The sequence below is a fragment of the Cydia pomonella genome, chromosome 19 (genome assembly GCF_033807575.1).
Source record: "Cydia pomonella isolate Wapato2018A chromosome 19, ilCydPomo1, whole genome shotgun sequence".
NCBI lineage: Eukaryota > Metazoa > Arthropoda > Insecta > Lepidoptera > Tortricidae > Cydia > Cydia pomonella.
In genome coordinates, this window is record NC_084721.1 from 597959 (window position 1) to 610107 (window position 12149).

The following is a 12149-nucleotide window of genomic DNA, read 5'->3' on the forward strand; positions in this document are numbered from 1 at the left end:
AGAATTGCTACAAATTAAGAAAAAAACTAAAAAGAGAGGTAAAACTTCGATCGTGGTTCGCGGCAGGCCCCCCAGGCACAGTGATGCTCCCATTCTCTTTGTAAAAAACCTAGTGTTGCGTTTGAGATTAGCACAGACATATTTTTTTTTACATTGTCCAACAACGTTGTCAGTAAATTGTTTCATTTCATTTGAGCTGAAAAATAAGCATATATGCCTTACTTATCTGATTTGTAAGCCTAGGGGGCCTAGCCAAGATGAAAGAAACGCCATCTGTCTCCCTATCGCACTAATATAGAAGAGTGATAGTCAGATAGATAGCGTTTGGTTTCCCCAGTCGAAAGTCCGGTAAAAACGCGACACAATATCAGAAACATAATAATGGATGTTCCTTAAAAAGTCACCTTCATCGTTGTATTTTGCGCCACTTTAAGATGTCACAGTAACAAAAATGCAACCGTATCTAATTGTATGCCTCAAGAAGCTTACTAGATGGCGTTGTACTTTTATTTCTATTGGCTCCTCTAAACGATGGCCCTGCGCTGGACCAGCAAGATGGCCATGTGATAGTTGGAATGAAACTACACGATATAGTTCTGAAATGGGCCTCGTGCTTTGATGTGCGGACGAAAAACCGACGCCGTGGCCATCCCGTCGCGCCATGAGCCATCTAACACCACTGCGCTGTCCACACGCTGGCCAATCTTAGTGGGCCAGTATGATGACAGTCATGTGGCTCCTCTACACAATAGAGGAGCCATATGACCTCTCAGTGATGCCCTACACTCGCCAGCAGATATATCAGAGCGGCAAAGATGTTAAAAAATATCTGAACAAAGGGTTTGTTCTCTCTCTTTCTCGTTCTCTTATCAAGAAGTGCATGTTCAGGAATTTTTGAACACCTTTTCCATTTCGATATATCTGATGGCGACTGTACAACAACGATGAAGTGGGTGACTGATTTAGAATCCCCCTAATCATTATTAATTACTTCCTTATTGTTTCTGAAGATATTGGGCACCACTGCTTAAATACATCGACATTTGTAGCGGTCGTACAGTCAGCCAAGAAAGTGGTAAACCACTTTCTTGGCTGACTGTACCTGAAGTTTCGCGCGGCGCACAGAGCTCCCCTCGATGTTGTAGGCTAAGCGGTTATTTGTGAGAGCGATTTACAAATGTGTTACAATTACATATGAAATAATAAATGCCGTTTTGGATACATCGTGTTTCATTCCTATCGTATCTTATAATATGTACCAAATTAGTACAGGGGTGGTCATATGTATGAACCACAACGAAATAAAATCGTTACGACACTTGCGGCAATCGAGAGGTGGAGTTGGAATTAATGTCTTATATCAGAATGGCGGTTAAGACTAGGAATTTAAAAATATTTTTTTTCGGCATACCAACGTATTGAACTTTTTTTCGCTCAATTGAAACACACACGAGGCACACAAAATCACGACATAGTTATGCCAAGTGGTTTAATCCAATGATTTGATCTTGGTCAGTGTCAGTGCCAGGTCAGCTAACAGTGGTTGAACTATCGTTTAGAATTTGTAAATTTCAATCAGCAATATATTAAGACGAAAGTGTAGGACCCTTGCTAAATCGCTTTTTCATACAAATGTAGCCCTCATTTTCCTCTTTGGATGTTAACACGATTGGAAATATTTTGACACAATTTGACACATATATCAAACACAGCTATGCAGCTATTGATTTTTTTCGAATTTTTAATTATTAAAGTTAGAATTTAATAAATTGTATGAAATCTGTTTTTCGCTCCAATTTTTTACAGTAATCGAAAAAATCAAACGTAGAGGCATAGGCATAGCTATGGTTAATATATATCAAAAGATGTAAAAATATTTTCCATACAGAGAGGAAAATGGGGAATACGTTTGTATGGAGAAGTGGCCGTCCCCTTTCCTCTTACTTATCTTAGCCTTTCTCTGGAAGATTGAACCTATGTACAGATACAGTAAGATGTATTATATAATTTGTACTACAGTCAAGGTATCGACCCGGAAGAAGTGCCATAAATACGTATAGAGTCCCTCAACAAGACAATAACGTTGTGTATACATCTTTTTGGCACTTTGTGCGTGTCAATATTTACCAGCTTCACTGTACATGGTTCTTTAAAGAGCTGCTCCCAAACAGTTATAATAATATCAATTACACGCTCCGGTGACCAGGAAAATGACTTTCGAGAGTGTAGAGAGACTAATAGCGGTCTAACGTGAGATCACACTATGAGCATTATGATGTACAATTCCTAAAACAAGCTGGTATGCTAGTGACATAGTATACCTATGTTCTATACAATCAGAAATGGAAATGAAGTTAAGGAAGTAGGTATGGATGACAAGATTTCTTAGGCTCTCAGCACACGAGGCGTCAGCGTAAGCGTATCGTAAAAACGTTACGATTACGAGACGCGTAGAATTCTGGGCATCAAGCGTCGCGTAGGCATCGCGTAAGCGTATTCGTTTTTATAAGTAAAATTTTATTCGTTTTTATAAGTGAAATCTCATTCGTTGAAATCATGTAATCGCTGGCGTCAGATGTTTTCGGCGGATGTATTTACGATCTTACTTTCTCGTCAGATGAAGATTTTTTTATTGTTTGATTATGTCAGAAGTTTTGTTTTTTACGCGTGCATTACGCCACGCCTGTCGTTATGACGACAGCACTCTCATACGCTACGCTACGACGACGCTTCGTGCGGACTTGTTTGAAATTGTACGTCCCCGTAGTGCTCTCGTTCTACGCGCGTATTACGATACGCTTACGCGTCTCTTACGCTTACGCGCCGTGTGCTGAGGGCCTTGGTTTCTTGTAAGTGTGTTACATATGGGGAAGGGTGAAATATGCTGCCTCCGTGCTTCCTTATGGCATTTTGTAGTCCTATACATAACTTCTCAATATCTGGGCGACCGTGCTTTACTCGGAAAAATATAAAAACTCAAAAATGAGAGTTTTCCCACAGATAAGACTTAGCTAGATCGATTGTTCACCCCTAAAAACCCTTCTTCTTCTTCTACTTTGCCTTGTCCCGTTACCGTCCTCGTTCGAAGGCGCCAGGTTTTTCTGTCCTGGGTTGTCTGGGCGTTGATCTGCGCCCGCTCCATGTCCCTGGTAACGGTTGTCCACCACGTGGTAAGCGACCTCCCTTTGCCGTTCTTTTTCTCTAGAATGGCCAAGGGCTTTTTGACCGCATACTCTTTGTCGCGTCTCATTATATGCCCGAACCATCTCAAACGACTTTCAGCCATCTTTTCTGCAATGGGAGCGACTTTGAAAGCCCCTAAAAACCCTCATATAGCAAATTTTGTCGAAATGGTTAGAGCCGATTCCGAGGTCCTTGAAATATATAAACATATATAATGAATATATTAATATATGTAGGGTATTATTAATATATTAATTAACTATTAAGAACTTCAATAAAAACAAGCTTGTATTGCTTGTTGTTTGCTTGTATTAAATAATTCCAAGTATTGTGAATAGGTAATAGTATTGTCAGGGCAAACAATAGCATTCTTGAATAAAACGCTGCAGGACAAAAAAATCTTAAAACTTAAACAATTATAATTGTCATTACACAAAGCTGCAATAAGCAACACTTATAGGGGTATATTCAATTTTGCTATATATACTATATAGGTATATAGTATAAGCACTATAGCAAACGGTAGGTTTTTAGTAGAGTATAAGGGATAGAGATCTTAATAACTGCCATAAGACACAATTATGAATAAAACATAGATATTCTGTACGTCTAAACTATAGTCGGTCTTAATAATACTGTGGTGTATACCAATAGTATTTGTTGGACAAATCTCTCCTTTCATTATTGGATCTCAGCACTGCTTCAATTAGATTACTTAAGTTTAAATGAGGATAATATTCTGTGAGTAATTCTTGGACCACATGTCTCTTAAATCCACCTACTCCTACTAGAACATGATAGTTGTGAAAAGCATATCGATTATCTTCTGTGGGCGCAAAAGATACACCGTTGAGCAGTTGCTTCATAAACTTAAATGCTCTTCTGCGGGCCCAGGAATTCTACACCTGGAAAGATGTTTGTACACTTGTACTTTTCTGCAATTTGTTTCAGCTCATTGTTTAACAAGTTGATTTGATTTTCACTGAAATAAGTTGGGGATATCTGAACAGTCTGTGGTTTTCAAATGGAACTTGCAGATTTATCAAGAGATACTCTGGGTGTAATAGTTTCGATCAACTCCATCATTTGAGCCATTGTTTGCTTCAAAACGTCACAGAGTTGAGCCACCTGGACAATCTCTTCCTTTTGGATGGTTTATCAGCTTCTTCATTTTTAAATTTTATTTCTTTTACCTCGATACACTTTCCATCTATATTTTTCACCGTGTAGTTATTCCAACCAGCATCGTAATCGTATCCTTCTACTCGGATTGTTCAACGTTTTCGATCTATATTATCAATTTGTTCCATATCTTTTTCTTGCTCCGTGAAAGACGAGCAAAGAGCATATAATCACTACGTTCTAAAGACGATAATGTATTTGACAGTTCCGATTCCAAATATAAACCTATCAATCTTTCCAACCAGCTCTTCAATATTTTTCAGAGCACCTAAGCTGTTTTAAAAATTGTCAACCATTTGATTTTGCCTTCCATAATAACTAATTTTTCATTTATATTTCTCATGTAATCTTTTCGATGACTAAAATATTGTAGAAATTGTTTTAAAACTTTATCAAATTATAAGAACACATATCTATACACTACTTAGTTGTATTATTTATTATATAGCTAAGAATAACACATGCAAGTGAGTACCTAATTAAACAAAATAAAAGAAAGGAATAAGAATATTTAAGTATCGATAATTTCACAAAGTTGATAGAAACTTGATAGATTCTGAACAGCTCAAGGCTAAAGGCTCTTCAATATCTCTAATTCAAAACACAAGATAAATCTCTAATTCAAAACACAATATTTGTCTATCTTCATCTCTATCAGTACAACAGTTGCAGTTGCGGCTTTATATAATGATCTCGTCCCCAGCAGCCTCGAATGTAACGCTGTCATTTGGGCTCCGCATGAGGCGAAGTACCAGTTAAAGGTCGAACGCATACAAAATAAATTTATTAGTTTTTTGTATTTACGGCAATATGGAGTATATCCTTTTTACCCTCTTATGTATCCCACGTTGTTTGTCCTGGGCATGGTGGGTTACAACGAGTTGCAGGTGCGCATATATGTATATTAATAGTTACCTACACTACTATTGTCTTAGGTCTAGTACCTGTAAAGATAGTTGTAAGTGTGGAAATAAATAAATAATAAATAAAAACTAAAACACATAAGGGACAAAGATTTGATATTTTGAAGTTTGCGGTTAAACCGGGTATTTTTAATGTGTAAATTCAAATTGTTGCCAGTGCATAAAACCTAGAATTTTTTGAGGTCCTCTACAAATTATAAATAAGTACAATTTGGCTTGCGATTTTTATTTTCTAATTTCTATAAGATTTGCAAATAAAATGAATACTTTGTTTCTACTTATACTTACTTCAACGAAAATGTTTTAATTGAAACGAAAAGGTCACGTTCATTTAATAAAAAGTGTAATTATTTTTTCATATAGGTAGTTAGGTACCCATATAATACGTCTAGATCACCAACTGTGACTAATAGGGAATATTACGGAAAACTCTGCGTATGGTATTAGCACAAACAATAAACAAATCGCCTTGAAGCATCAATGTCCTTATTTGTAACAAATAGGGTAAAGGCACCTATTACCGTGGTAGTTAAGGAACTTTTCAAAAGAGATCCAAAAATTAAGGGTATCAATGCTGTCTAACAGCCAGGAATATTTTTTTTTCATCAGAGCATTTAATGAACTTTCCGTTTCACACGTTTTTGGATTCATTTTGGGTTATTATATGTATTAAAATATTTTTTGAAGCCAAAATGACCAAATCTTCTATTACCGTGGCAAGGGACAGGCTGTGATTCTATTATCGCGAATTGAGCTTTCATTACCGAGGGTACAATTGGCATGATTTTTCTGCACTCGTTAATAGAAACCAAACTCAAAATTCGAAACCTAATACCGAGGGTTAAAACAATAATAACGACGTGGGTTCTGTATATTATTTTTGTGTCATTAAGTTTAATAATGACACAAAAATAAAAAATAAAACTATAGGAGTATGTTTAAAAATAAGAGATATATTCGAAGAGATTATAATTACACTTTGGCACAATCAAATACTATTAAATAGTTAACTTACCAAGTACCCACGAGTACCTGTATAACAAGTTATAAGTTGAATGTTTTACATGTAAAACAACAAAAAATATTGTTAGTAAAGTTTTACTAAGGACGTATATGACAAATAGGCCTGCCTGTTATTAAATAAAGTAATTTTTAAATGCTATAAAGATTGATAAGAATTTGTCTTACTGACATAATTAGCTGCACAAAAAAAAACAAGAAAGTAACATTTTCTCATAAGGCACAGCGTAAATTATAGTCGAAATTTTATAAGCTGGACGTTTACCACCTAAGTGACAGTTTACCACAGTGAAATGGTAAACGTGCACCTTATAAAATTTCGACTATATATAAAAACATGATTTTTTTATTTCTAATATTTTTGATAAGGTAATTAAGTTAAATAAAGTCTCTCACATATTATGTGTTATAATTTACCCGTTTATAACTAACAAATCACAGTACTTTTCTTATTGCTGATTCTTATAGCTAAAAAAAATCATGCCTGAGATTTTGGACTACTGAATAAATAAAATTATATAAAAAAAAATCTAATCGGAATTGTCCGGCAGTTGGGTACCCTTCCTTGTCTGTCAGAGTAATAACTGAATCAGAAAACAGAAGAATTTAAATCTGATAATGATAACTGAAGTCTAAATTTTATCAACGAAATCTGTACTTGCGGTACCTACCCTAAATGCGATATTTCAATACAATACCAAATAGTCACTCGGTAATAGATAACTCTTTAAGAGCCTATTACCGACCCATTCGATATTTCTCTGGGTCGGTAATAGATTTCTATACATTCTATTACCGAGGGTAATCTGATCATACCATCGGTAATAGGCTTAATTTGGAGTTTAATCAAACCTAATTCCGACCCATAAAAAGAATAAAACACAGATGGTTATTCAAATCAAATCAAACACGTATATTACAAGCTTTTTGTAAAGACAAAATCACATAACTGGCAAGTAAATTTTAGGTTTTAAGTCAAAATAAAAAAAGTTGACAGATTAAGGGTTCCCATAGAAAGAAGGAAATCGGTGCTGAAGTTTTTGTTAAAAATTAAGGGTTAGTTGAATACTTTCCATACCACGGAAATAGCTCTTTAATAGCGTGAATAGATCAAGATTGGAATGAATAAAAGAAATTATAAAATTGATAATTTGTACCAAAACTAAAGAGTAAATAACAAAACTACCACTTTTTCTATTACCGTGGCATACCACGGAATTACTTACCATAGAAGTAATTGGCGCCTATCACCGCTGTATTTTATTTTCAATTTTAAACGTATTTCCCGGTCAAAAACGAAGTTAAAAGTAATCAAAATCGTGTAGAAAACAATACACAACCTCTTAAAAGGCATTGCACTAGTTTATTTGCCATAACTATTACGTAAAACACTAAGTAAGATTGGAGTGCACTTACCTGTGGTGTCACGCGTCTGTATGGAACAACCGGTTCTTGCGCCGCCGTCGCACAAACTGACGAATCGCGAGTTTTTTGTTACACTCACACAAATGCACACTAATGGGCACAATAGACCAATGAATGAGCTTGTTTTGTGTATTCTTTATTTCTTAGGGAATAGATCTATTTGCTTGCAAAATGCGTATTTGTAAACACCGCGGTGTTAGACGTCGATTTTGATACCCGCGTTAATAGCCGCCGTTACCCTAATTTGTGAAAACTTGTCAAAAAACTGTTTACGGTTTGTGCTAATGCTGCACTCTGGCGGCAGAATTCAGTAATACTCAAAGCAGTTTTATAAGGTGAATCTAGAGTCACAACAGGTCTTGCCGCTATTAAGCGATCTCTCCCAGCTTACAAGTTTCTAGCACTCTCGATTTCGTTTCCTAGGTACATTATATCTCATCAAAACCAATTTCAAACATGCTTATTATTAAGATCCCCTACATCATCGTAACGGTCCGTCGATCGAGGCGTGACGTGTCACAGCACAGTTGACGCGCGTCTCTAATGCTAGTTCGGTCACAGGCCGAGATCCTTATTTAGAACGCGGTAAAGATCAAATTACTTAGTACAAGACTAACTTATTGAGGCAATGCACCCAACATTGTCAGTCGACATGCTGCTCGTCCTCCTGTTGCTCGCGCACACACGCGCCGAGTGGGTCGAGATCACACAACTACACAAACCAACACACCATCGTGAGGTGCAAGATGTCCTTGACTTCCACGAACAGCGGCGCAGACCATCTTTTTCAAAGGAACCAAGCCTTGGTGATGGAAAGAGGAAACATATATCGTCGACAGAACACAGTTTATACGATAAAAAGGAGTCACAGTTCTCAACAGAACCTGCGCTGTACAAAGAAAAGAGGAGGCCATATTTCCCAACGGAGCCTACCGATTTCGATGACAATAAAAGGTTGCCACAGTTCTCAACGGAACCTGGCTTTTTGGCAGATTACAAACGCAACAGGATTTATATCAATCACTCTATAGACCAGGGATCGCACTTTAGTGTAGACCAGTCACCAGAAAAGCATTGGACTAAAGGCGTAGTTCACAGAGTCCCCAACCCGACTGTCGGTACCGTTAAGAGAGTCTATTTAACAACCGAAGAACCAGCTAAAGTAAAGTACGAGGAAACCGATCTTACACATGAGCTGAAAGGATACACAATAAGAAACCCGTTTAAAGATTTTGAAGATCAAAAACCTGAGTTCGTGACAAAAGAAGAGACGTTTGAAGATGACGGCAACGACGAGATCCACTTTGTTAGTAAATCACCTACAAATATTTGGGCGAAAGGAAATGAAATCCAATCGAAAAATCCTACTAACGGTCCTGTAAGAAGAGTAGACGCAGAAGAAAACGGCTCTTTGAATAAAATACCCTCCAATATTTCGGAAGAGGATCAGAATGGCGAACCCGGCACTAGCGGCACGAAGCCAAACACGATGGAGAATGTGTTGAAGTTCACGAGAGTTGTGGCAGACACCATTACGAGAAACACGCGAAAGAGTGTCAGCAGCAAGCTTCGGTATTTGGAGGACTTGAAGGATACCATCATGGTGAACATAGGTAAGAATAAGACGATATTACTTGCAAAATTTCGTAGTTCTAGGTCAACGGTACAATAAATTTTGATTCCCTTGAGAGTGTCGAAATATAAGTGTTAGCTGCGTAAACGGACGTCTCTTATTTGTACGTTAACTTAGAAGATTGATTTTCTTACAGCTTCAAAGGACTGTAGACTAATAGAGTATTTAATAGCCCGTGGGCTCAGTGCTCTTCGGGCCCAGTTGACCACCAAGTGAAATTCTTGTTTAAATTTTAACTCGATACCTCCAAGCGTTCGAGATAAAGGGTATTGACAGACAGACAGACGGACGGATGGACAACAAAGTGATCCTATTAAGGGTTCCGTTTTTCCTTTTGAAGTACGGAACCCAAAACAAATGAAATAATAAGTTGAATTATTAAATTAAATATTACGAAACTATACAGGGTGTATTTAGTCACCTGCACTATTTTATGGGGTGAATATATAGGTCATACTGAGCAACTTTTACTATGAGACCAACCCCGAAACCGCGAAAAAAAACATGGCTCAAAAAAGTCAAAATGTATGCTGTCCGACCTTGACATTTTCCATGGGAGAGTAATTTTTTTTGCGATTTCGGGGTTGGTTCCATTGTAAAAGTTGCTCAGTATGATCTATATATTCATAACATTCAAAATATTACACGTAACTAAAGAGCAGTACCCTGTATAATAAAGCCATTTATTCCGAACTACTTATATAAATTTCTAATGAGTATTTTAAAATTATAGTATATCCCTCACTCCCTAAGTTCGGTATGCCGTAAGGCATAGGCCTCCTCCAACTGTCCCCATTGGGCTCTGTCTGCAGCAACCCTCAACCACTATTACGAACCTATACCTAACGGCTATACCTGCTACAAATACTTTATACAAAAGACCAAATTACGAAGGTTGTTTTTGGTATGATGTCAGGAATGTTTTTGTTCTTAATTTTGTCGCTTACGTATGTTCTGTCCCACACGGGCGCTCGCGGTATTAGACCGCGGGCAAGGAGCATATATCGTCAATAATCGCCTCCCGGCTGACTTTTTTCACATTTTCCTCCATAAATCATTTTTTTTCCACTACCTACTAAAAAATAATAACAATTTATGCTTTTTCAAATGATACCCAACTTGACCTAGTCACCAGACTTTGAAATTTTGCCCCCTCTTCATAGTGGGAATTTCCCATAGTTACTCGTATTAAAAATAAAATAACAAAATAATACTTTCGATGTGTTTGGGTTAGCGTTGTTCATAAGTATTCCAAATTTCAAATCGATAGATTAAGTGGTTCTCGAGATGATGATGATGTCCTCCCAGACGTATCCGTCGACGGCGACATCCTGACAAGTTATTTTTATTTTTTTATTAATATTGTTTTTAAATATTATTTATTGAAAGTTCGGCTGCACGGAGCACAGTAGAGCTGTCCAGATGAGTTGTATGTATAGTTGTAGGAGGGCTTGGGCCGAGTTTTTCGGAGCTGACGTTTGGCGTCAAGATCTTCAAGCTCTTCTCGAGATATTTAGCGGTGTGACGGACGGACGGACAGCGTCGCACCATAAGGGTTCCTTTCGTACCTTTTTTGGTACGGTACCCTAAAACAGTCAGGCGGTTGTATCGCGATGGAAAGACCGTCAGTTGATGACATGAACATGTAAAAAATACGCGCCTTACCACTTTATATATGTCCGCAAAGTATGCGTGATGTGTAAATTGCGTAACCGTTTAATTGGAATGCCTAATGGAATGCTACATGCAAAGTTTCATATTTTTTAATTACTGTCATAAAAAGGTAAAGCACTTATTTTTATATGTTCATGCGACCAGCTGACGTTCTTACCACCGCGATACAACCGGCTGACGATTTTTTAAAGTAACAATAGCATCTGAACTATCATTTGATAAAGTATTAAACGGGAGGCGATGACAACGTTCTTTTTACGTGTTTCGGCGGCTGCCATTCCTTAATCCACCAATGGAGCGGCAGCTGACGTCCAAGAGGGTTCATCGTACATAGCCATTAACCAAGGTACGAGTTTTCGCCCAGGAGGCGATTGGTCATGGAAATCTGTTCCTGGCTCGCACTCTATATAGCACATCCTCCACAACTACACGATCCTACCATATTGTATGTGGAAAGGCTTAGGTAGGTACATTCCACGACTCTACTCTTTCCGTACAGAATCTATATGCGTGCATTTTATTTTTGTTATTCCGCCGCGTAAATCAAGTATAACTTATCATGTTAACCTGCTGATATGAATAGAACTAGATTCAAAAAGTAACAAATTGACAGAAGATCGCATCGAGTATCTGTGGCCGGACGACACGGGCGGCAGTGCAGCGCGCCGGCGCCGCTGGTCGCGTTCCGCAGAGGCTCGCGGTCACCACGTTGAGTTCCCCTCTTCCGAGAGCGCCCTCATGACCATATCCTTCCTCACCTTCGCTGTCTATCTCATCAAACTCGTACTAGTAAGTATACAATGGAAATACTTGAATATCTATACAACTTATTATTCTTACTAAACAAAGCTTTAATCGACTATTTTTTTACAGCAAGTTATCCAAACGTATAAAAACAAAACGATGATGGTAACGCCGGCTGTATTTGCGGCCGTTGGGCGATCTGCAAGAAGCAAACAGAAAGATTCTCAATAGCTTGAAACTAATAAATACCTTAATAAGATTATTTTAATAATTATAAAATATAATTTAGTTTTTTAAATCTTGCCGCCATTAAAAGCGTATAGTTATTGCATGTATTGATTTCATGATTTCAAACTCAAACTTAA

At 37.5% G+C, this 12149-nt stretch overlaps 1 protein-coding gene across 1 annotated transcript; it reads left to right on the top strand.

Annotated features, from left to right (window-relative positions):
* Nucleotides 1–7979: 7979 nt before the first annotated feature.
* LOC133528442 (uncharacterized) lies at nucleotides 7980–12106 on the top strand. Its single transcript, XM_061865830.1, has 3 exons — nucleotides 7980–9346; nucleotides 11654–11829; nucleotides 11914–12106. The coding sequence occupies exons 1-3, from the start codon at nucleotides 8362–8364 to the stop codon at nucleotides 12013–12015; spliced, it is 1263 nt and encodes a 420-aa protein (XP_061721814.1). The 5' UTR covers nucleotides 7980–8361; the 3' UTR covers nucleotides 12016–12106.
* Nucleotides 12107–12149: the final 43 nt, after the last annotated feature.

What these genes read in the sequence shown, in the direction of transcription:
- LOC133528442 (XM_061865830.1), top strand. Translation starts at nt 8,362, where the DNA reads ATGCACCCAACATTGTCAGTCGACATGCTGCTCGTCCTCCTGTTGCTC. An exon ending in TACCATCATGGTGAACATAG is followed by an intron (nt 9,347 to 11,653) that starts GTAAGAATAAGA and finishes ACAAATTGACAG; the next exon opens with AAGATCGCATCGAGTATCTG. An exon ending in ATCTCATCAAACTCGTACTA is followed by an intron (nt 11,830 to 11,913) that starts GTAAGTATACAA and finishes ATTTTTTTACAG; the next exon opens with CAAGTTATCCAAACGTATAA.